The sequence below is a fragment of the Sporobolomyces salmoneus genome (assembly GCF_050403485.1).
Source record: "Sporobolomyces salmoneus JCM6883 DNA, S_salmoneus_JCM6883_v1_ctg39, whole genome shotgun sequence".
Lineage (NCBI taxonomy): Eukaryota > Fungi > Basidiomycota > Microbotryomycetes > Sporidiobolales > Sporidiobolaceae > Sporobolomyces > Sporobolomyces salmoneus.
In genome coordinates this window covers 53,190-75,507 of record NW_027481124.1, presented here as the reverse complement: position 1 = coordinate 75,507, position 22,318 = coordinate 53,190, and the positions used below count along the sequence as shown (strand labels likewise).

Below are 22,318 nucleotides of genomic sequence, written 5' to 3'. Positions count from 1 at the left end.
GAATCACTCAAGCCGACTGGCGACTCGCTAACGCCCAGAACTCGATCAATCCGCTAACGTCCGGGTGCAGATCCGACGGAATTTGAGCGAGGAAGAAGATGCTCACACTGTCTTCCTGTCCTTCTCAGTCGTCCCCACTCTGGCGCAACACAGACCTCCACCAAGCCCATGCAGGAGTCAAGGCGTAAATACGAGGACTGAGGAGGCCCAAGACAGGCGGCCCCGACTCTGATGAATGGGATGGACGTCCTTTCCTTTCTCTCTCTTACCCTCTCCGTCTTCTTGTCATTCTCCCGTACGATGAATCATCAACGACTACTCCCCGGTTACGACAATCTCACCTACCCAGCTCATCCATCAGGGCATCCGCAAGACCAGGCCCATGGATCCGAGCATTTCGATCAGGAGATCCCGCCTCAGTCTTTCGATTCGATGGGACAAGCACCTCACGGTTTCTATCAGTATGGCCAGCCTACTCATTCAGTAGTGTCTCAGCTCTACGGTTACGGATACCCACCCGGTACGCCTCGAAATTCCACTCTGTGATCCGGGATTCTCTCGAATGGCCGCTTATTTCTGGTCATTTACAGGATTTCACGAGGATCCTTTCGCTCAACCGGATCTTCAGCACTCAATATACGATCATTCCTTTCCCTCCGATTATTACCTTCATCTCTTTCCCTCCGATTCTTGCCGTTCGAAGGACCTCTCGAAAATTACAACGGAATGAACTACTTTCCGCAACCCGATCTCGTGAACAACGTGTACTTCCCACAACCACGCCCACATACTCCTCCCCATCATCTATCGCATCCCCAGCAGCAGCAAATTGTCGCTCATCCGCAAACTCTGGCCCAACCTCCTTCTTCCGGTCCCGATCCTGATCCTCATCCGATTCCTCGAGTCCATCAATCGGTTTTTCACGCGGATCCCGCTCACGAAGGATCTCACCCTCAACCCATGAATTCGAATGGACCTCGAGGCCTAGAAGAAGGAAAACGACAACGATTGATGGAGCAAATGGCGAAGCAGAACTTGAGCAAAAGCTACAGTCGTTCCAGGTCGAAAACCGAAGAAGAAAAGGAACGGGACAAGAGGAAGGGACCGAGACTACTTGTGTCGTACGGCAGAAACACCGAGGAGAAAGACAAGGAAATGCTCTCGAGATATGGTCTGGCGGATAGATTTGTGACTGAGGATCCGAGGAAATACTACGGGGAAAATAATAATGCCAGAAATCCCAGAAATGCCAGAAAGAAAGGCAAGCAGGGAAGAAGGAGTTAGATGGGAAGAGTTGTCAGCCTTTTCGAGTCTAGTCACTTTGCTTTCACCCATCTCTTCCGTCCTTGCTATGCTGTTACTGATTGTTCATCTTTATGTGGATTTTGAGACGTAGTACGTTGGTATGCTTCAAGACACAGAAGGATCATGGGAGCTGGTTTGCAGTGCGCACGTACCCACTTTGGTGCCGCACAGATCTTCGCCACAGACGCAAGACGCTCGAGGAAGACTCGGTCGCGAGGCGCGCGAGGAGGAGCCTCGTCGTCCTCCAGACGCCAGGCGGTCCCGACTGTTTTCACGAACGGGACGTCTCCTCGCGTCTTCTCCTTTCTCTTTCTCTTCTCTTCCGTCAGCAATTGGATGGATCGTCAACGTCCACTCCCGCCGTACTACCAGCAGGTGCATCCGACTCATCCATCTGGGCATCCGCAAGACCAGGCCCATGGATCCGAGCATTTTTATCAAGAGGTCCCTCCTCAATTTTTCGATCCCATGGGCCAAGGAACGCACGAGTTCGATCAGTATGGACACGGTCATTACTCGGGAGCCTTTCAGAACCACGGTTACGAACACGCACCCGGTAAGCTTCGAAGATCCTCTCTGCGAGCCGTGATTCTTGAATGGCCGCTTATTTTTTGCATTATCAGATCATTACCAGGATCAACTCGCTCATCCGGAGGCGCAACACCCTTTCGATTACGCTACGCACTCCTACAATCCCAACGAAGCCCTCGATATCGACGACAACGGATTTCTCGACCCTCTAAACGAAATGAGCTACATGCCGAATCCCGCTTTCGCAAACAACGTCCATTTCCCACGACGACGCACACCTCCTCCTGTCCCTGACCACTCTCCTCTCGCACCTTATCCTTATCTCCCTCCTCACTCGCAACAGCCTTTCAATCCTCAGCCATCGTCTTACTTTCATCCTCTCGACGCCGTTCGTCAACCCGGTGGTCCGCGATTCCAGCACGGGTCCCCCCATCTGTCCATCCCTCTTGCGTCTCACGATCCTAGCTCTTTCGTTCCCTCTCAACCCCAACGTCTCCCAGACCACGAACGAATTCGCTTGATGAACGAACTCAGAGCGAAACAGCTTCAAACAGGCCCAAAGCCGCCCACGGTTAAGATGCCACAACGGCGCAATCATCGATATCGCGATACGGAGAAGTGGACGCGTGAGGAAAGAGCCGCGAGGAAACGAGAAAGTAGCAAAAAACACGAAGAGGCGAAAAAGAAGATGGAAAAGAAGATGGAAAAGAAGATGGAAAAGAAGATGGAAAAGAAGATGGAAAAGAAGATGGAAAAGCATATAATTACTTGGGATATACGAGATCCGTAACTGTTGATCGATGACTCCGGTTCGACACAGACATTTCTGTGGTAGGAGATGAAGGACAAGAGTACGGGGGAGGGAGTTTTATCGTTTCTTGTTCTTTTGTGTTTTGAATTTTCCTACATTTTCTGCTATTCCATCGATCGTTCTCACCTACAAGCGTATGTTATCCTTTGCACCCTTGTCACCGAAGCCGTAGCTGCACCGCCATGCGTTGGAGGAAGTTTGCGATGCTGGCGAAGAGTCCGCGTCTCGAAACCGGCAAAAAAACAGCAGCGCCAAGTCACGAGAAAGTGCTCGCAGTATGTAGACGTGCAACGATGATGAGACTATGAACGGTAGACTTACTGCAATTCGGGTATTTTATTACTGCTATTTCCGCTGCCAACTACTTCAATCTTTCGCCGCGACTGATTAACATGAATTCTAAGCTCTCTTGTCTTTCATATAGTAAGCGTTTAATCCTTCTTCGAGACCGCTCCTTTCGGTTTCCTCTCAACCTCCTTGTCAGCTCCGAGTCGACGAGCGAGATCTGCAGGGGATTTCGAATCCGCCGATTTCCTCTTGATCGTCAAACAGCTGAACAGACAAAATGAACAGTCAGAATTGCTTCCTAGTGAGAGAAGTAGAAGAGAGAACTGGAACTGACTTGATATCGTAAAAGGCGCAAATATCTCCAATCACCTCGTAAACGAAATGACTGTACACCAACAGGGCCAATCCCAAACAAACCACCACAGTATTCCTCGTCTTCTCATCCGTCGATTGAATCAAACTTTCCCCTCCAAAGATCCTCGGTTTGTTCGCATCGAGGGAACCCAAAATCGATAAAAGTAAGAGAGGATGTTTCCACGTCGAAGGGAATTGCGATTTCGTCAAATGAGCGAGAATCAATAGTTGAACGTGGTGGGCGAACGAAAGTCCCCAGGTGAATGCGAAGGGAATGAAGAGAGTTGTTCGGAGGAGAATTGATTCTTTCGCGTGAAGCCAGGTGAGCATTGCGGTTGTGTGGATGATCCAGGGGGATAGGCGAGAGAGAGGTTTGAGAATCGAAGAAGGGGAACGAGAGGCCGCGGGTAGAGAATGGTAGACGTTTTTAGTCGCCGTGATAATGTTGAAGACGAGACCGATTGTTGAGAAGATCAAGAAGAGATCGTTGAGAGGGAGGTTCTTGACGGGGAAAGGAAGATCGGAAGGTGAGAGACCGAAGAGAGTGAGAACTCCAGTATCCCAGAACTGAGGACCTGCGAAATGACGAAAATCAATCAATCTTCGTACCCCTCGAATGAGAATGATGACTCACCTTTGAATCCGGTGACGGTAAAGATTCCTACGACGAGTAAGATCCCTTCGACAGGTCCCGAGAAAGCGGAAAGGAAGAGAGTTCCGGTGTGCCATTCTTCCCAAGTTGAGAGGTAGAAGTTACAGTTTGTCGCGACGAGACTCGCAACGGTCCACCAGGAAAGTCCGAGGTTGAGAGCCGAAGCAGCGAGAATCGCTCCGAGGGTCGTGTTGATTGCTGAGGGGCGAAGAAAGGAAAAGTCGAATCAGCATCGCTGAACGAGCATGAAAGCTGCGAAAGGTAAAGCGTACCGTCACAGCCGTGATCAAAGAGCTCTCCCAACTGTCAGATTGAGTACGGAGAGTCAGCCCACTACTCCAAAGGAGAAAAGACGGAAAGAGTTCGAAAACTGACGGGACCGCTCGTTCCAGTTCTCCTCGCCTGTTTTCCATCGATCGCGTCCAGACTCTGGTACGCGAACAATCCAGCCGCGAAACTCCAATACATCCAATTCGGCGGGCAAACTTCGTCTTGACCCATCGCAATCGCTCCGATTCTTTCCCTCACCCATCCCAAGATATTCGTGAGCTTCGAAGGTACGGTGTCGTGAGGAGGGAACAAAGGGTCCCAGGTTCCTCCGAGGGAGAGGTGAAGGGGTTTCGTGCCGCAGGAAAGAGTCGGGTTGAAGTAGAGAAGAGTGAGAAAGTTGATAAAGATGAGTGAGAGTCCCTGCGCTCATATAGTGATGGTCAGCTCTCTATCGTAACGGCACGGATGAATCCTTGTTGTCACAACTAGCCTCCTGCCTGATATTGCCCAAAGTTGATCGAGAATGACGCAGAAAGCCGAAAGAGACTGACCAGGAGTGTAATCGCGTTTGGCGCCATAGTCTTCGGGAAGAGCAATACTAGCTTGTTCCAGAATGGGTTGAGTACATATTTCTACACGAACGAGTCAGGAGTTAGCGAGATAGAGAGATGGGCAGATCAAGATTCGGGAAACGGCGAACTGAAGTGAGGGATAGATCGGTCGACGAGTATTTGTACTTGAGGAGAGATTGCACTTTGTGTTCAGGTATGTAGATCCCCATCTTGCAAGAGCGGGTGATGTGAAGTGAAGTGAGAATCAGAGAAGGAGTTTCGCACTGCAGTTTCGCAACCTCAAGTTTCGCCCTAAAGACTGACGCTCGAGAAGCAGACGGTGGGTTGGACAACAATGCATTTCTTATGTATCGATACAACAATGCTAAAATACGACGAATTAAGCTGAGTAAATGAACCAAATAAGTAGTTTCCTCCTTTCTCTTTTCTCCCTAGAAATCCCTCAATTTGACAGGTCGTTGAAACATCTCCAGCGTAAACCTATGTGTCGGCATCAGACCCATCCCTCCTCCCGGATTCTTTGCATCTCGAGTCACCCGAGCTGCGACGGGTGCTTTCGAGCTCGCTTCTTTCGTTTCAAGCGCTCCTCCATTCGCTGATCCAGATCCCGGTCCTGAACCTTTCGGATGCGCTTTCTTGATCCACGTCAGGATTGGAGGAACAGCGTCCGCTAATGAAGCGGCCCTATTCGTACAAAGTTGGAGGTCAGTTTCGAAGAATCGAGGTTGCGCAAAACGGAAGAGGCTCACATTTTCGATTCACCCAGCTTCACGGGGATACTTCCACCAGGAGTACTCAAGCTCGCGCAGGTCCAACAGATCGTTTCCCCATCATCTTCCTCGCTGATCCGTTCGACCGTTACTGTCGTCCCTCGAACATACTTCTTTTCGGCAGGATGAGGTTCCGGAGTCGTGATCGGTAGAGAGAAGCTGAGGAAGGATCGAGAACCAGGTTTGTTCGAAAGAGAGGAAGAACCGTCGGTTTTGTCGGAGGTTTTCGATTTAGACGAGTCGTCTGACTCTTCCTCGTCAGGTTTGATGACCATTGATCGACACATGAATGATCGATCCGTCGCTCCAAATGGTAGCTTGTACAGTTTGAGGAAGCAGCCTACGCAATGAGCCTCGTCAATTCGATCGTTCCGAGAAAAGAGAGAAGGACTCGTGTTTCGTGCTCACCTTTCTTCCCTTCGTCTTTGCCAACATCGATGAGCTCTTTAAGGTTGTCTACGTATTGTTCCTCCTGTTTCGTGTGGTTCGCACCCATGGCAGCCCACCATTCGTCGTAACCAGCATATTCACTAGTTTTCAATCTTGAAATTCGTTTGTGCCATGCGATCCCTTCGCCATCCCTCTGACCTGGGTTTGCGTCGGATATCTTAGTCAGCTCTTACTCGACGAATGCGAGAACAGAAGGAGAGACACTCACCAGTAGGAGAGACCGACTCAGTGCCATTGATCGCATACTTTACTTGCGAGACGGGGAACCCGAACGTTTCGACCACTCCACCATGATGCTCTTTCCGATCCGTCCACCCATCTGAATCGAGTAATCTAAGCGCTTCTTCGAGTAAGGATTGTCGAAACTCGTCGTCTTGCTCATTGATTGAAGAGATTTCAGTCGGATTCAGGTGAAGGTGTTTGAGCGTGAGGGACATCTCTGGGCCGGCGATAGAGCCGCGAGGTTGAAGCTATGGTGGAGTCGAAAGGAGATCACGAGAGTGAGCGAGGGGAAGGCAGTCCAGGTCGGCCTCGGACGATGTCATCAGTCAACTTTCTCCCTCTCCCTCGATCCGACTGTTCTGCACGACCTCGAACAGAGGACTATCAGCACGCTCATCAAATACCACCTCGATCTGGATCTGCAGCGCTGGTCTCTGTCGCTCTGCTCGATTTGATCAACAACTTTCATCTCCTCGCTGAGCGCTCAGATCGTCTCCTACCTTTGTGTGAATGGAGACGTACGATACACGATCCCCTCCAGAGTGACCGTGCGTTTGAGTGCAAAGGCTCGAGCCTTGGCGACGTCTTCTCTTCTCCTCCTTTCCTCGACCTCGTTTTAGGTCAACCGCGAGGATGGCATCGTACCCACATGAACATCCCGAACAAACTCTTCGAAGGCTGGTCGAGAACGTGCAGAGGTTGGAACGGAAGGGTAGGGGCTTTCTTCTATCGTTTCGCAACTTTCGCTTACCTGACTCTCCTCCCTGCTTCGCAGTGGACTCGCGTTTGTCGAAGTTTTCATCAGATCTACCTGCTCATTCCCGTGTACTGACTAAGCAGGAGGTCCGGCTCGCAAAGTGGACAACGCTGTTAGAGCAGCCCGCCAAGCCAGATTCTCCTCAAAACGGCAAACAGTATACAGAGAATTGATGCAAATCAAGGACCTTGCCGATGCTGTACTAAGGGGTACTCGTAAGTCGTGTTCTCTCGATTCTGATCCACTCGATTCGCCAACGACCAGAATCTTCGCCTTTTCTAGGAATCGGGTCGATCGACAAGAAGCACGAGAAAGAAATGCTCGATGAGGTGGCTCGACGATGGTGCGATCTAGCTGAAAGCAAACGAGGAAGTAGGCTTTTGCAACTGAGAAGAGATTTCGACCTTGCGGTTTGTCAATTTTCTTTCTACTTACTCGCTTGTCGCGAGCTGACACGCCCAATAACTCTCGAATCTCGTGCAGGAAGACGAGTCTCTCGTAGCTAGGGGGAAGCTTATGGACTTCATACGCCTCAACAAAGCAGTTTTGCCGGAAGAGCTACTCGCGTCCGAGGAAAAGTTGAAAAAGTTGAAAACGTTGTACGGGTTCAAAAACTACGACGATTCGGCCTTTTCGTTCTTTCGTGAGTGCTGCTCAAGCTTTGTTGCAAAAGGTGACGGATTGAGCTCGAGCTGAAAGCTGTTGGTCTGAACTCAGTTCTTGAAGGTAATGCTCGTTCCTCCGCGGTCTCTCTCTTCTTGGGTTCCGACTACTCCGTGTGTGGTAACACTTTGTGGTCAACTGAAACAGCTTGCAACAATTTTAAAAGAGAAACCAGGCAGGGAGCCTTCAAGTTCCTCTGGATCTGGCGACATCGTCTCGAAGAGTTTGCAGGTCAGTCTGCGACTTCTGTTTGGTCCGTAGAACGATTCACTGATGCTTGGCTGGCCAGAACCTCGTCACAATTTTGATCCGACTCGTCTGAAGGGAGAAGATCTGAAGTTCTGGGTACTGAGCGTCTCGAGACCGGGTTCAAGGGTTCTCAGCGAAATTCGCGGATTCCGCGATCTCGTAAGTGAACGATCTACTCTACTCCTCTGACTCAGAACTGATGAGGATGCACCACGCTTCTTGTCAGCTTGAGAAGCTTGGGCCGAATGCTCATCCCAGATTCGTTCCAAGCGCTCAGCGATTACTGGCCGTCAAGCTCCCTGAGACTCGCGAGTCATTGGCTGCCGCTTTCCACGAAGTCGTGACGAAGTACGGAACACTTCTGGGTCTGCCATCTGACGTGAACGAACTACACCGCTCTCTAGCTCACGAATCGCTGCGTCGAAGAACAGTTTATCCCGATCTTCACACCTCTGTTTAGAATCTCCTTCCAATGCCCTCCTGGCTTCTCTTCCTTATTGATATACACAGACACTCTACTCAAAACTATTGGTGAGCGGGAAAGAACGAGTCTTCCTTTGACGAAAAGCGCTCTAGCTCGACCGCGCATCGAGGCTGATCGGTTGCGCCTGCCCTGAGCTTTCGCGCTCAGCTCGACTGCAAGTCATCGAGAGCTACAGCTTGGTTGCCTTGCGCCATGAACGAAAAGGTGCGAAGCGGCACCGCTGAAGCACGAGAAACTTCGCTCGAAATTTCGCAAATGTTTTTCGAATTTCCTCATCTCCCGCCTCCCCTATCGCGTGTCGAGTACGACGTCAAGAGCTAGCGGAGCTAAGATTTAAGGCTGAGAGAAACCGCAAGGTTCGACGTCTGACTTCGAATAATTTCAGGCGAACTCGCGCGCGTGCATCTCTCGTCTTTGCCTGCACCTACCGATGCTCGCAACACATCGATGAGCGAATCAGATGAATTCGATCACTACCTTTCCGACAACGACCTCGACCTAGCATCGTTCGATCAGCTTGAACAATCAATCAACTCGACCAACTCGATCAAACAACCTGCTCCTCCCCCTCCCCCTCCTCGTGCTGCAGCAGTCGCGCAATCAAGAGCGGTACCACCAACTAGACCACTACCAGCCCGCCCTGTTCAGCCGGGACAGAAGGGAATTTCTTCGGTTCGACCTTCCAATTCTTTCCTTCGACCTCCGAAACCCCCTCCGAGACAGAATCGACCTCCTACGCAAGCAGCAGCAGTTGTCACTTCGCCTACGAAACCGCCGCAGAAGGCGAGGGAAGAATCAGCAGCAGCAGCTCCTCCAGCGAAGAAGAGAAGAGTTAGTTTGAATGAACAAGGTCAAGAAGGATTCGTCGATCCAAACCCGTTCAGTGCAAAGACTACAAGAGTCAACGCGATCAAGGAGGAGGATGGAGCGGTACAGAGGAACGGAGGAAGTACAGTAAAATCGAGATCGAAACCAGAAGGAGAAGGAGAGAGAGAAGGAGAGGGAGAGGGAGAGTATGTCGAGGAGAATATGCCAGAGATTCGACTGAGAGAAGGAAAAGATGGTGAGATGTTAGGGTACGAGCTGGAACCGAAGCGAGGAACGACCGTCTTGCCGAAACAAACGACTTCGAAAGTAGAACTGAATCCGGTCGTCGAGACGAGAAGATCTACTCCTCAACGACTCGTTAGAAGAGCGAATGGGAATCAGAACATCGGGAATGGAGTCGGAGGAGGAGGACCTGGATCAACTGAGGAAGATGGAGAACGGAATCGATCAAGCTCGGTTGCGAGACCACTTCCCGAAGGCGCGGTCGTGAGCGAGGCGCGCGCAGAGCACGTGAATGGAGCCGTACGGCAGGATGGTATGAGTGATCTGGAGAAACGAGAGCTGGAAGAATTGAGGAGAGAAAAAGACAAGGTGAGTTTTCGTTTCTGTTTTCCGTTTCGCGGTTTGTCTCATCATTGATCCGAGTCTTTGGCAGTTTCAATCGGCTCTCAAAGCGGCGGAACAAGAACGAAATAAGATACAAGAAGAATTATTCCATAAAGCTGGAGAGTCGAATCTCGTGCGAAAGCGACTGAAAAAGGTAACGAGAAGTTGTTCCATCTCGAACTCTTCTCTGCTCGATTCGGAACGCTAATCCAACATTGTCCGTTTACTTCAGGCGGAAGAAGCTCATCAGATCGCGCTGAAGGAAGAAATCAAAGAACGAGAAAAGATCGAAGCGGCACTGCAAGCGAAAGAGCAAGAGTTGCACAATGAACGAGAGCGGGCGAAAACGAAAGCAGCGTTCGCCGTGAGTGTCGTTCTCTTATGATTCTTTCATGCAGCCGAAGCTGAGGTCCCTCGTCTCGGTCGTTTGCAGCAAATCGAACAGCAACAAAATATGGTCGCTTCGGCTCGCAAATCCGCTCATCGACCTCAAATGCTCGGAAGTTCTCAACGTACTATCACTCGTGGTGCAAGAGGTGCGTCGGTACCCGCTTCGGGTGGGAGAATGAGGGAAGGTGAATCGCCGTCGATTGGGAGGAGCAGAGGTGGTGAGTTAAAGTCTCTCATTCGCCTTCGATTCATCTGGGAATGACTGACGGATCTTCCCCCAATTTACGACTTTCGCTCGGTAGAACGATCATCTTCTGCAAGACCCTCGCAGCAACTCGAACCTCCTGCTCAACAACAATCGACTTTCGCCAATTTCCACAATTCGTTCGCCGACTCTCCGAAACAACTTCCAGCTGCTCGTCGAAGTCCGAGACGGAATCATCTCTTGCAGGACAAAGACAAGAACGAATCGGGACAAAGAGAGGAAACGAGAGAGCAAGAAGGCTCAATGGCGCCTCCGCCTTTCCCGATGACTGGAGGAAAGAGTCGCAAGAGCGCGCTCAGATCAGCGGGAAAAGAGAGGCCCATCGAGGACAAGAAGGGAAAGGGAAAGGAGGTGGACGAGGACGATAGCTTCTTCAGCGAAGGCCACGGAGGCGAAGTTTCGTTCGATACGACGATCACGGATATCGGAGGACGACAACGATATGTGATCGATCAGGATCAAGCCGAAGGAGAGGAGGAGACAGCAGCAGATTGGGAATGGGTCGAGGAAGAACGAGATTGGAGAGGCGAAATTCTCGGCGCCGTTTTCTCGCACACGACGTTCTCTTCGATCGATACGAACTCCCTCCTCCCCCTCACCGGATCTTTACCGACGCAGTTGAGGGCGACAGGCTTCACCGGATCGACCGCGCCTCAGTCTCGTTCGCACGCCTTTTCAGTTTCGACGTTTACCGCCAGATCGACGTATCAACCGACGAGCACACGGTCTTCGACTTCGATGTCAAGACAGAATTCGCACACCTCGACTACTTCATATTCTCCCTTACTCCCACCAGATCCGCAAGCTTCGACAGGTCCGGTTCCGACTTTCCATTCTTTGATGAACCTCCGATCCCCTCCAAACTCGTCCGCCGAACTCATCACATCCTACGAATTAGCTACCCGGAATCTCTTCACCCTCCTAGGTCGCAGAATGGATCCTCGTCTCCTTCTCCCTTCGCAACCTACGTTCCCTTATCCTACTCAAGCCGATTTCGACCCGTCCTCGTCGGCATCGCATCTCTGTTCGAACCTCTCACATTCTTTTCAAACTCTCCTTTCGATTCTCGACGAAGCTGGACTGATCGGTCCAATCACGGCTTTGCTCTCTTTGATCAATCACCTCGTCTACCTGTTCCCTCTCTTCGCTCAATCGATACTCGAGAACTCGACGACAATCGACGATGAAGTAACAACTAGCACGACTGGAGGGATGATCAAACTCGTTGCGAAAATGGTCTCTCGATATGGCAAACCCTCACCTCCAACATCGACTTCGCAGGCCTCGACTGCTCCAATGAAGTTGCAGAATTCGAGATCGAGACCTGCGACCCGGATATCCGCGAGTCGAGCAAAGAAGAGAGCGGCGAAAGGGGAGGAGGATCGTGTGCTGATCGAAGACGCCGAGAAGCGAGAGTCACTACTCAAGGAGTTGACAGCGCTCGTCGAGGGTTTGGCTTGGAGGTACACGACGACGTTTGAGGGAGGACGGAGCGGTAGATCCGCGGAAGAACAGTGAGTTTCGAGTTCGTCTCGCTCGCGCATATTTCATCGATGACTGAGTCTTTCGCATGTAGGTTCACCGACTTTCTGCGAACACCGTTCACGATCTCGACTTTGTTCGATCCGACTCAACCGGTCGCGATCCTTCTTTCAACGAGTCGCACTCTGGCTCTTCTCGCAGCTCGTGAGTCAGCTAGGTCTCCCCTCGCCTCGAATTCTTCGCTGAATCAGAACCCGTCTAATAGGTACCGTCTTTTATCGAGAGATCCTTGCGATCAAGATCGCCGACGCTTCCGACGTTCGACAGTCTCGGATGCCAATCTTTGATCGGATTGCGACTTTACTCAACCTTCAATCGGATTCTCCTCATGTAAGCTTCAAAGTATTTCTCGCCCTATTCTCCCATCGCACGACTGACTGCTCGCTCCCGTTCGTTCAGCTCTTCGACCTGCATTCGGCTCTCCTCGTCTTGTCGAGCTCTCTTCTGACGCATCAACCCGATGCCTTGAGGTTGATCGCCGAATCTCCTCGCTTCATCCCCGATGGTCTCTTGAAACGCATTCATGGCGATGTAGAAGCCATCTGGGACTGGGACGGGCGAAGCGTTGGCACGAGTGGTACGGTTCGAACACTCCTGCGAAGGTGAGTTCTCTTTTGCCCTTTTCTTTCGACAAGGATCCGAGACTGAACGGATCCCCTTCCCCTTTCTAGAACGACTCAACGTCTCTATTCGTGTGTCACGCTCTTGTACTACCTCCTCTTCGCGCCTCATTCGTCACTCTCCCTCGCGACGATCAACAAGAATTCGAAGATTTTCCGTTCAAATGGATCGTCGAGTACATCGCGATTGTCTTACGCATCGGAATGGTCTCAAGTCGCTCTCGGTACTCTCGCGTTTACCGAAACTTTACCAAGCTGGGCAGAGCTCGAAGACGAGGGATTGAGCTTGGAACCGTTCGGAGAAGCGTCAAAAGGTGGGAGAGAAGCAGGAGAAGGAGAAGAAGGAGCACGGTTGATCGACATGAAATGTGAGTGTCGCTCTCTTGTCTGGAAGCTTCCCGAAGTTGTCTGACGACTTCGACGAGGACGAACAGATCTCGCTCAAGAGATTCTCGAAGAGGCGGTTCCGGACGAACTCGAGGCGATCGGTGAATGTTTCGGAGTCTTTGACGAGTACGAGGAGGAGGAGGAAGCTGAAGTACGGTCGAACGTCGAAGAAGATCGAATGGAGGAGTGATTCAAACGATTCATCCCTGTCTCCTGTTGTTGTAATCATTCGACATTGACGAAACTCCTAAGTCTCGCCATGCGTGAGTAACCCCCTGCTACGTCTGTATCGCTCATCCGGACAGAGCAAGCTCCCTTACTCCGCGGTCTGATGTCCGACGCTTTCGACGCTCTGATCTCTTTCCTCTATCCTCCTCTTTCTTTCTCCCTCTCGACTTCCAATCATCTCGAACGACAATGTCGAGAGACAGTGTGCATCGGTTCGAAGAGTATCTCGACGAAATGAGCGACTTGGACAAGAACTGGGAGAACTTGGGGAAGGATCCTCTCAGGACCCCCGAAGAAGATGCCAAAGTCAAACCTCTGCTACTTGGTTGGAAGGAGGCGATGCGGAAAATATTTCTCTCAATCGTGGAGAACTCGGATGGAAATTCGAGAACTTGGAGGGCCGTTGAATGGACTATCCTTGGTTCACTTCAGTTTCTGTGGGTTATTTCTTTCCCCCTACAATGGTATTGTCGCCGTATTGACCGCAGAACTGCGAGTGATTCGCAGGTGGTCGAGTGGATTCGCCCAGACCGCCGAAATCCAGCAAGATGGGCCGTACGCAAAATCCTCGAACCCTCTAAGCTTCTGGAGCAGTCGGAGGGTAGTCTTCGTTCGCATGGATGGATCAACAACAAACGGAACCTCAAGGTTCCAGTCACGAAACTTTCCGACAATGAACACGAATTCAACGAAGGCTTTTTCGGAATTTTGCACCTATTCAGCTCCGCGGGAGTGCGTCAGTCCGAAGAAAAGAAGTGGGATAAAGATATCGAAACGCTGTATGGAACACTCAGGGGCCAAGATTGGATTCGGTCGCAAAAACTCGTCGCTGTTTTGCGCCACTTGGCGGAACGGCTCGAGAAGTCTCCAAAAGAGGTACGCTCTTCCTCCTCCTTCTCTTGCAAACGAATCGTTTGGGTTAATTCCATTCCTGGGAAGTAGGTTGTCAACCATCAGGGTATGATCGTCAATGAATGGACGGCAAAAGGAATTGAAGACAAACTCAATGATCTCGGCCATTCCAGTCACTCTCCCACTTCTCACTCGAACATTCTAAACTCCCTTCAGAAACGAATCAACAGTCGTCACGCCGCTCTCATGGGAGTCCCGGTCTCGAGGGAAGAAGCGAAAGATGGAAATCGTTATTTCTGATCACTCTCCCTATCCTTTCCCCTTCGCTTCTTATTTACCCCTATGGACTTCTCTCTATCCCTTCACCTCGTCTTGCCTGCTCCTTCTCTGGTATGGCCGTCGCTTTTCGCTTTGAAAAACCCCCTTTTCTTCGTCTCTCTTTTCCACCGTTGCTTCTTCTGAATTGACCATGATTGGGTTCTATGTGTCGTGCGCTCGCCCTCATCTATTCGACGAGAACTCTCAACAAGCGTGTGAAGGATACCAGGATCGCAGACGAGAACTCGACAGAAACTTTCACTGCTCATGTCCAAGCTCAAAGCATCGAAAACTTTGCCTTTCTTCTCCCCTCTCCAAAATCGACCTCAATCCAACGAGCCATCTTTCCTGAGCTGTTCTTGCAAGGTTTCCATCAAAATCGAACCTGATTGGTAGGGTTCTTGAGGAGGGAGGAACTCGTTTCGAAGGATGATTCGGGTCTCGAGCGCAACAGAAGAAACGAGTATTTCCAACTCGACGGAATCCGACCTAACTCACAAGAACCCGTCAGGTTAGGAAGAGATAGAATTGGTAGGTGAGAGAGTTGTTGGGACTGACTCACTCGACGAAGGAAAGGATTGATTTTCGAATCGACGATGCGGTCCCATTCTTGCTCACGGAGTTGATCAACCTTTTCCTTCGAGAGACCTGGAGTGTCTCTCGAGGGTAGTTCCTCGGGCATCGGAGCTGGAAGGGTAAAGAGGAAATCGATGTCTTCGAGTGCCTCTTTCTAAATCGCGATTTCGAGCGACAAGGCATTAACTCCCCAAGGAACTCTTCCCTCGAGTTCGAGTCATAACGGGAGAAAGGGTTCTTTTGGCTCACGTCCTCGAGGTGTTCATACGTCTTCCAAAGCTCGTTCAACGCCCAAGTCCCAATCCCTTTTCCTCGATTCGCTCCCTCAAAGATCTTGATACTCTCCAAGTAGCAGATCTTTGGTCTGTTAACTTCTTGACCCCAAACTCCAGTACCTTCAGATGAGAATTTACGCTTGAATCGTCCGTGACGATCGAAGAGTTCTGCGGCGAGATATTCCGTTTCACCTGGTGCGCATCGAAGGAGGAAAGCGAGAGAGCGCCGCTCTCCATCAGTCGAGTCCTCCAGGGCAGAGAAATTAAGAGACATACTATGAGGCGCATCCATGAGTAAATAGAAAATCGTCCTTGACCTTGTCCGACAAATCAATGTACCAAATGTTTGATCCTCCCAACCTGCTGCTGCGAATCAGGTCCATATATCGCATACTCAGCATCCTTACTCACTCGCATCACAATCCTCAGTTACTTCTTTCTCTGCGGAGGAAGGGGGGAGCAGGTGAGAGAGAGAGAGCGACTCACTCTAACGTAACCTCCCTCGAAACGTTACAATTCGGCATCGTCCCATTCAATTTTGTCTGAACCACCACAATCTTCTCGATCGTAATCTTCCAATCCAAGGTCCGAGAGAGTATCGGGATCGTACTCTGCGCGTTCGAGGGAGAATTGCGAGAAATCGACGAGAGGAGACTCGGATCTGTTGAGATTTGAAATGCGCGAATCAGTTTGACTGAAGCAAGGGGAGAGAGCGAGGGACAGAGGTACGCTTGAGCTGGTAAGTCATGGAGAAGCTCACTTGGAGTATGAGTAGATGCTATAGGGGTTTTCATCGTGACAGATGAAGAGAAAGCGAGAGAGAAAGAGAGACGAAAAATCCAGAGTGCTACCGAAGTCTTCTTCCTCAGCAGCATCTCACGAAGAGTCTTCGTGACATCTCTGCTACAAGCTACGAAGTACTGACAGTTTTCACGAGGTGTAAATTCCTTACAACACAATCACATCGCATCGCAACGAACGATGAAAACGGAGAGTTCATTTCTACTCGAGCTCGTTCCATCCTCTCTCTTCCTCGTCAATCGAAGCTTAACCGTCCCGCGAGGTTCCTACGTCTTCTTCTTCGAGTGGTACAGGTAGCGGAGGAGCCACCTCATCGACTAAATAAGGCTTGTTCTCGTCCTTCTCGTCCTCCGTATCCCCTATCGATTCCAATGCAGGTTCTTTCATCGCGCTCGGTTCACCATTCGTCGTCGTCGTCGAGAATTCGAGTGGTCGATCATCTTCCTCCTCCTCCTTCATCGTCGTTGTCGGGGAGGTCCCGTTCGATTCGAGTGGATTCGATGGAATCTCCAAGACCGGTAATTCACCCTCTCCCATCTCCTCCTCGTCCTTCGTTTCCCCATTCGTCTCTTCCTTCCTTTCTACTACTTCTTCCGGATCAACCCATTCTTCCCCTTTGATCCTACTCATTAACCTCTCAACCCTCTTCCTAGCTTCCCTCAAACCCGCCTCTAATTCCTCCTCTCCTCCTTGATAGCCTAACTCTCCGTAGACTCCCCTGACGAGGGAGTTCCGTAACCAAGGGATCAATTCTCTCCCGAACCATGCGATCGAGGTTAAAACGATTTGAAGTTCTTCTTCCCTTTCCCTCCTCATCATCGTTTCCTCCTCAGTTCCCTCCTCCTCCTGGATCGTTCGGTTTGTCGTGGTGGTAGAGAGGGACTCGTAACTAGTTAACCAAGCATCAACGAACGCTTCCAAGACTCTACTACATCTTTCCAATTCCCTCGATTGAACCCTCAATAAATCCCGGAAGATTCTAGCGGGTGGTAGGAGTCGAAGAGAATTGAGCGAATTGATATACGAGTTTAGGAGGTGCGTTAGGGGAGGTAAGAGACTCAGAGTTGGGGATGGTTGAGTTCGGATCGATGAGGTTTCCTCCTCCTGGAAGGTGAAGTTTGTTGGTGTTGAAGGTAGAGGTGTAGAGAGGAGTTGGGATACCCCTTCAGGGACAACCAACCAATCTTTGATAGGTGACTTTCCTGATTTCCGTAATTTCGTCGAATTCATCGATAAAGCGGTTCCTCCCGAACGAGTCCAACCATTCCTCCATTCCCTCTCCCATTCCTTCCCCGCGTGTTCCCATTCATTCTCGACGATCCTCAATACAGCAGTCGAGAAGATGGACGAGACGGGGACGAGGGAATCGAAGAACGAGATGGCGTGACGTTGAGTGAAGGAATAAGAGAGGTAAGTTAATTGAGTTAGGATCGTTGAAAGTGAAGCGGTTGAAGTTAGGGAGGGTAGAGAGGAGGAGAGGATCGAGGAGAGGGAAGAGAGAGAGGAAGAGATGAATAAGGAGAGGGGAGCTGAGGCGGGAAGTGAAGAGGATGGGATGAGGAACTCGTCCACTCGAGGAGCTGAAGAGGAGGAGGTGGAAAGGGAAGAGTGGTGGGAGGCGGAAAGGAAGATCTCTGAATACATCCCGATCGATTCTCCGACGATTTCTCGAAAAGTTTCAATCCATTTCTTGATCCATCTAGTTCTTTCCTCGTTCTCCTCCGTCCCAACTCTCGTAATTCCCATCTCCCTTTCAGGTTGATCGTTTCGACTGTCGCTGTTGAGTTTAATACCTGAACTGATCATTTGTTGTTCGATAACTTTCAATTCCCTCTCTAAGCATTTCCATCGTTTCGTCAAGAAAATGATCCTCAGTCCTTGTTCCTCCTCCTCCTCCTCCCTCTCCTCTCCTTGTTCTTCCTCTCCTGAAGTTAAAGAGTTGAGTTTCCTTAGTATCCCGATCCCTCTAACGGCAGAGGGTAATTTCAATCCTCTCTCTTCGAATCCTCCCAATAATTTCCCTCTCAATCCTCTCAAACTAACTTCTACTTGTCTTCCCAATCTCTCTAAAACCTCTATCTCCACTCCATTCCCTTCTCCCTGACCTGAGTGGTAGCGTTTCCGTAAATCCTCGATTCGTCTAACGATTTGAATCGCCTCTATGAATAAACCCGCCCTAATACATTGTCTCAAAACTCCTGGACTCTCCAACAACTCTTCAAGCGGTTCCAATTTCTCCCTAACCTTTTGCAACTTCTCCCTTCTCTCCCTTATCGCTTTAATCGAGGAGGAGAATTCTGTTGCGGTTGATGCTAGTTCGTTGGTCGATTCGAGTAAGGAGGAAAGGGAGGAGGACAAGGAGGAGAAGGAGGAAGAGATAGAGAGGGACGAGGAGTGGGAGAGGAGGAAAGAAGGGTAGCGAGTGAAGGCGAGAGAGGAGAGATCGGAATCGAGCGTCGAAGAGAGGGAGGAGAGCTGAGAGGGGAGTTGGAGCAGAGAGGGGAGGGGCTCGGATAAGAGGGAGGAGAGATAGCTCGCTGTGGACGGGTGAGAGAGGAGCGAAGACGGGTGCGATGTGAATTGAAATGGAGAAGAAGAGGCAGAGTTTGAAGTGGGGAGTTTTTTGGAGGGAGTGGGAGTCGATTGGGAGAGTTGGTTCGAACGGGAAACGAGGGATTCGGCAGTTGAAAATAGGAGCGAGGAGAGAGTCGGGACGGAATCAGTCGAGGGAGAGTCGAGTGCAACTGAGGGAGAAGAGGAGGAAGATGCGATTCGAGACATGCTGCCACCCTGCTCCGTACGGAAAGAACGTGTTCAGTGAGGACCACTGTACTAGAGACGAGCTTCACGCACCTGGTTACGTCTAAGAAAGAGCGGAGAGAACTCCACGCCCACCTCGGAGCTCGTTGCTACTTCTCGAGGATGAGTCTACTCTAGCTGCTTCCGCTATCGAGTACTGCTGGTGATCGCTGGAGCTGGTTAATGGATGCTGGGTTTGGATGCGAAGAGTGGGAGAGAAAGAGCAAGTCGAGTTGAACGACGTCCACGGCGCGACCAATTCTCTGTCTTCTCTCGTGACCGAAAGGGGCTCTACTGTGCTGTATACGACTACTTGATACATCGGTTCCCGTCAACAAGGTTCAATTTCTCTGTGGAACAGTTGTTTTGAATTTGTTCAATTCTCATCTCTTTTCGACCGATTCCAGCTCAAGACCCGACAGTTCACCTATAGATTCGCAGTTCTTGAAAGAGTCCACCTGCTCAGTCACGACCCAGCCCAGTCCTACAAAGCCAACGACCGGGATCTTTTCTCATCTCTCAACTTCTCCCTCTCTTCCCTCTCCAATGGAGGACTCGACTGCCGTACCTCCTCCACCTCCACCTCCAGTACCAGTACCCTCCCTCAACGCGCTGGGTAAACGACCCATCTCCGCCGTCGATTCCTCAAACTCCGACCAAACTCCCTCGAATGTTCCTCCTACAGCTGCTCCAATCGCCTCCGTTCAACAACGGGAGAAACGAGTAACCCGTAGTTCAATAGGAGGAGGTAGTTCCGGTCGAGGAGGAGGAGCGGGGATAGTTAGGGGAGATGGGACTGATGCTGGGAATGAGTTGAATTCCGAGGATTCAGGTAAAACCTATCCTCTCCTTTCTGTTCTCTCTTTGAAAGATGGGAGATGGGACTGATGAGATTGGGCGAATAAGAGCAGGAGGAATCATGTATTTACCATTGAAGACCAAGATCTTGTTAACGACGAGGTTGTTACCCGGTTTGAATCATTATCCTCCGATAACCTCTTCTTCCTCTACCTCCTCTACTGTTCAACCTTCGACTCCCGCAACATCCGCTCCTGCTGCGACTGCGACGACAGAGACGCAAACGAAGACGAAGAACGAGAAACCGTTGTATCGATTAATGGACGAAACTGAATTCCTCCCTTCTCGAAATTCTCGTCATGCACCTCTATCCCAGGTCCGTCTCCATCTCCCTCTCCCTTCTCTCTCCCTCCCTGACTGACTGACTGATCGAGGCGACTCGTTCGCAGGTGGATACTTCCGACGCATTGTATCTTCGACTACATCGATACCCTGAAGTACTCGAAAAACGTGCTTCTCGATTAGAACGAGAGAGGTTGATTCATGAACGTTCGAAATTGATTCTCGAACTCGAAGAACTTCGGGGAAGGGGTTGGTTACATGCTTCTCATAACAACAACAACAACGCTCATCCGTCTGAAGGAGGAGGAGGAGGAACGGGAACGGGAGGAGAGAGTGTGATTAAAGGTGGTAGAGCAGAGGAAGAAAGACAGAAGAAATTGAGAGCGGGAGAGGAGAGATTGAGGAGGTATGATGCGTTGTTACCTAATCAACCGAGAAAATCAAACTTCCTCAACGTTTCCTCCTCCGTCGCTCTACCCTCCTCCTCCAACCCAACCTCGAACTCAACGACACAGCTCCCTTCGAACAGATCCCAGTCCCCTGCCCCCTTCTCCTCGAATCATCTAAACCGTTCCTCCTCCTCCTCTTTCTCTCTCTCTCGACGACCCCCCCTCCCTCTACCGCTACAACTCAAACCTCGTCCTTCCTCCTCCTCCTCTTCTTCTCGCGATCGTACACGAACTCGCACTACCTCGGGAGGTACACTCATCTTACCCCCTAGACCTCCAACTCCTTTATCAGCTACTCTTTCGTCCTCAGTCAATGCGGCTGGGAATGGAGATGGGAACAATCCCGGGGATTCATTCAAGATTAAGATTAAATTCGATCAATCTCAATCGAATGTTGTTCCTCCAGGAGGAGGTAGGGACAGGAAGGGGGACAAGGAGAAAAAGAAACGCGAAACTTATTCGGGCAAACTTAGGAGGGAACAAAAAGAAGCAGTTGGAGGGAGACAGTTACCGGGTAGGACGACGAGGTTGAAATTGGTTAGTTATGCTGAATCGGATGGAGATAACTCCGACCTCGACGATGGAGGAGACGAAGGAGATGAAGGAGCCGAGGGAGTAGATGGAGATGGAATGCTGGAACACGGGGAAGAGGAGGAAGGAATGGATGGGGTACAAGGGGGTTCGGATTCGAGTTTATCGGAATTAGACGAAGAGGAACAAGAGGAGGAGGAGGAGGAGGAGGCGAAACCGATGAATAGAGGACGTTCTAATTCGAATTCGACTGCTTCGAGTTCGACAAGGAGTAGAAAACCTTTACCGAAAGTACGACGACTCAGCAATTCCACTACAGTCACTCAATCTCAATCTCAATCTCGAGGTAGAATACGTTCATCGAATGCGACGACGACGACGAACCAACTCGCGATGGGAGGGAAACCTCATCGACCGAAACGAATTCGATTGAAGAATTCTTTCTTCCCTACGAAAGCGATTCGAGATTCGATCTTCCCTCATTTAGCAGTCGATCAATGGAACCCCAAAACCTCATCGAGAAAGAAGAAGAAGGGCCGAAACTCTACCCCCTCTGCTTCTACCTCTTCTCAACCTCAACCACCCGCCGCTTCAACTTCGACTTCGACTTCGATTAGTTCTCGACGTTCTTCAACTCGAAACCTTTACGCGTTCGGACACAAGTTACCCGAACCCCTTCTTTTGAAACAAATCGAATTTGAACCTCATGGAGGTGGATACGTTTCCTCTACTTCTTATTTCACTTCCTCCTCTTCCTCCGAATCCGATTCAGACGACGAGAACTCGAAGAAGAATCGAGGATTCGATGAAGAAGGGAGGAGGTTACCTCCGAAAGGATACAGTAGGAGGGGCGTCGAGGAATTCGTTAAAGAGAGAATGGAGAAACGGGGGGAAGGGGATGGAGTTGTGGTTCTGGGAGGGAGGATCTTACCCAAGAGTGCGGTGGATGCTTGGAGGGTAGATCCGGTTAGAAATAAGAGGGAGAGCGAAACGAGTCGAGTTCGAGTGAAGGAAGAAATCGAACCGATCTCGGAATCTGAACCGATACCCGCTCCGATCTCACCGAGGAAACCCCCACCACCAACAGTGACGACGACCTCGAGACCTTCTTCCGCTTTCGCACCGAAACCAATTTCTCCCAAACCTGAATCGTCAACGGGAGCAGGAGGAGGAGGAGGAGGATCAGGACTCGGATTCGCGTTGCCTTCAGTCACTCAAGTATTATTCGCATCGGTACCAGCAGTCAAGTCTACCGAGGAAGAAGACGAATTAATGGATGTTGATCAGTAGAATCCCTAAAACCTACTTTATTCTCTATTCTATCTCCTGAAAG

General features: G+C 50.5%; 9 protein-coding genes across 9 annotated transcripts; 4 read left to right on the top strand and 5 right to left on the bottom strand.

Annotated features, from left to right (window-relative positions):
• Positions 1-300: 300 nt before the first annotated feature.
• On the top strand, positions 301-546 carry JCM6883_004595 (uncharacterized protein; the record flags this gene model as incomplete). Its single annotated transcript, XM_076633479.1, has 1 exon — positions 301-546. The coding sequence occupies one exon, from the start codon at positions 301-303 to the stop codon at positions 544-546; it is 246 nt and encodes an 81-aa protein (XP_076486528.1).
• Positions 547-1,773: 1,227 nt separating this feature from the next.
• On the top strand, positions 1,774-2,626 carry JCM6883_004594 (uncharacterized protein; the record flags this gene model as incomplete). Its single annotated transcript, XM_076633478.1, has 2 exons — positions 1,774-1,861; positions 1,929-2,626. 2 exons carry the CDS (start codon positions 1,774-1,776, stop codon positions 2,624-2,626), a joined length of 786 nt encoding a protein of 261 aa, XP_076486527.1.
• Positions 2,627-3,078: 452 nt separating this feature from the next.
• On the bottom strand, positions 3,079-4,992 carry JCM6883_004593 (uncharacterized protein; the record flags this gene model as incomplete). The annotated part of the gene is made up of 7 exons (XM_076633477.1): positions 3,079-3,199; positions 3,270-3,864; positions 3,924-4,139; positions 4,214-4,244; positions 4,317-4,631; positions 4,763-4,843; positions 4,912-4,992. The coding sequence occupies 7 exons, from the start codon at positions 4,990-4,992 to the stop codon at positions 3,079-3,081; spliced, it is 1,440 nt and encodes a 479-aa protein (XP_076486526.1).
• A 222-nt stretch (positions 4,993-5,214) lies between these two features.
• JCM6883_004592 (uncharacterized protein) lies at positions 5,215-6,440 on the bottom strand (the record flags this gene model as incomplete). The annotated part of the gene is made up of 4 exons (XM_076633476.1): positions 5,215-5,467; positions 5,533-5,893; positions 5,962-6,141; positions 6,212-6,440. 4 exons carry the CDS (start codon positions 6,438-6,440, stop codon positions 5,215-5,217), a joined length of 1,023 nt encoding a protein of 340 aa, XP_076486525.1.
• Positions 6,441-8,825: 2,385 nt separating this feature from the next.
• JCM6883_004591 (uncharacterized protein) lies at positions 8,826-13,206 on the top strand (the record flags this gene model as incomplete). Its single annotated transcript, XM_076633475.1, has 10 exons — positions 8,826-9,797; positions 9,862-9,966; positions 10,045-10,176; positions 10,246-10,420; positions 10,505-11,981; positions 12,044-12,153; positions 12,215-12,339; positions 12,409-12,611; positions 12,681-12,997; positions 13,064-13,206. 10 exons carry the CDS (start codon positions 8,826-8,828, stop codon positions 13,204-13,206), a joined length of 3,759 nt encoding a protein of 1,252 aa, XP_076486524.1.
• A 1,534-nt stretch (positions 13,207-14,740) lies between these two features.
• JCM6883_004590 (uncharacterized protein) lies at positions 14,741-15,557 on the bottom strand (the record flags this gene model as incomplete). Its single annotated transcript, XM_076633474.1, has 4 exons — positions 14,741-14,903; positions 14,969-15,144; positions 15,240-15,457; positions 15,542-15,557. 4 exons carry the CDS (start codon positions 15,555-15,557, stop codon positions 14,741-14,743), a joined length of 573 nt encoding a protein of 190 aa, XP_076486523.1.
• A 218-nt stretch (positions 15,558-15,775) lies between these two features.
• Positions 15,776-16,059, bottom strand: JCM6883_004589 (uncharacterized protein; the record flags this gene model as incomplete). Its single annotated transcript, XM_076633473.1, has 2 exons — positions 15,776-15,926; positions 15,995-16,059. The coding sequence occupies 2 exons, from the start codon at positions 16,057-16,059 to the stop codon at positions 15,776-15,778; spliced, it is 216 nt and encodes a 71-aa protein (XP_076486522.1).
• Positions 16,060-16,312: 253 nt separating this feature from the next.
• JCM6883_004588 (uncharacterized protein) lies at positions 16,313-18,847 on the bottom strand (the record flags this gene model as incomplete). Its single annotated transcript, XM_076633472.1, has 1 exon — positions 16,313-18,847. One exon carries the CDS (start codon positions 18,845-18,847, stop codon positions 16,313-16,315), a length of 2,535 nt encoding a protein of 844 aa, XP_076486521.1.
• Positions 18,848-19,411: 564 nt separating this feature from the next.
• On the top strand, positions 19,412-22,275 carry JCM6883_004587 (uncharacterized protein; the record flags this gene model as incomplete). The annotated part of the gene is made up of 4 exons (XM_076633471.1): positions 19,412-19,645; positions 19,737-20,039; positions 20,113-20,460; positions 20,521-22,275. 4 exons carry the CDS (start codon positions 19,412-19,414, stop codon positions 22,273-22,275), a joined length of 2,640 nt encoding a protein of 879 aa, XP_076486520.1.
• Positions 22,276-22,318: the final 43 nt, after the last annotated feature.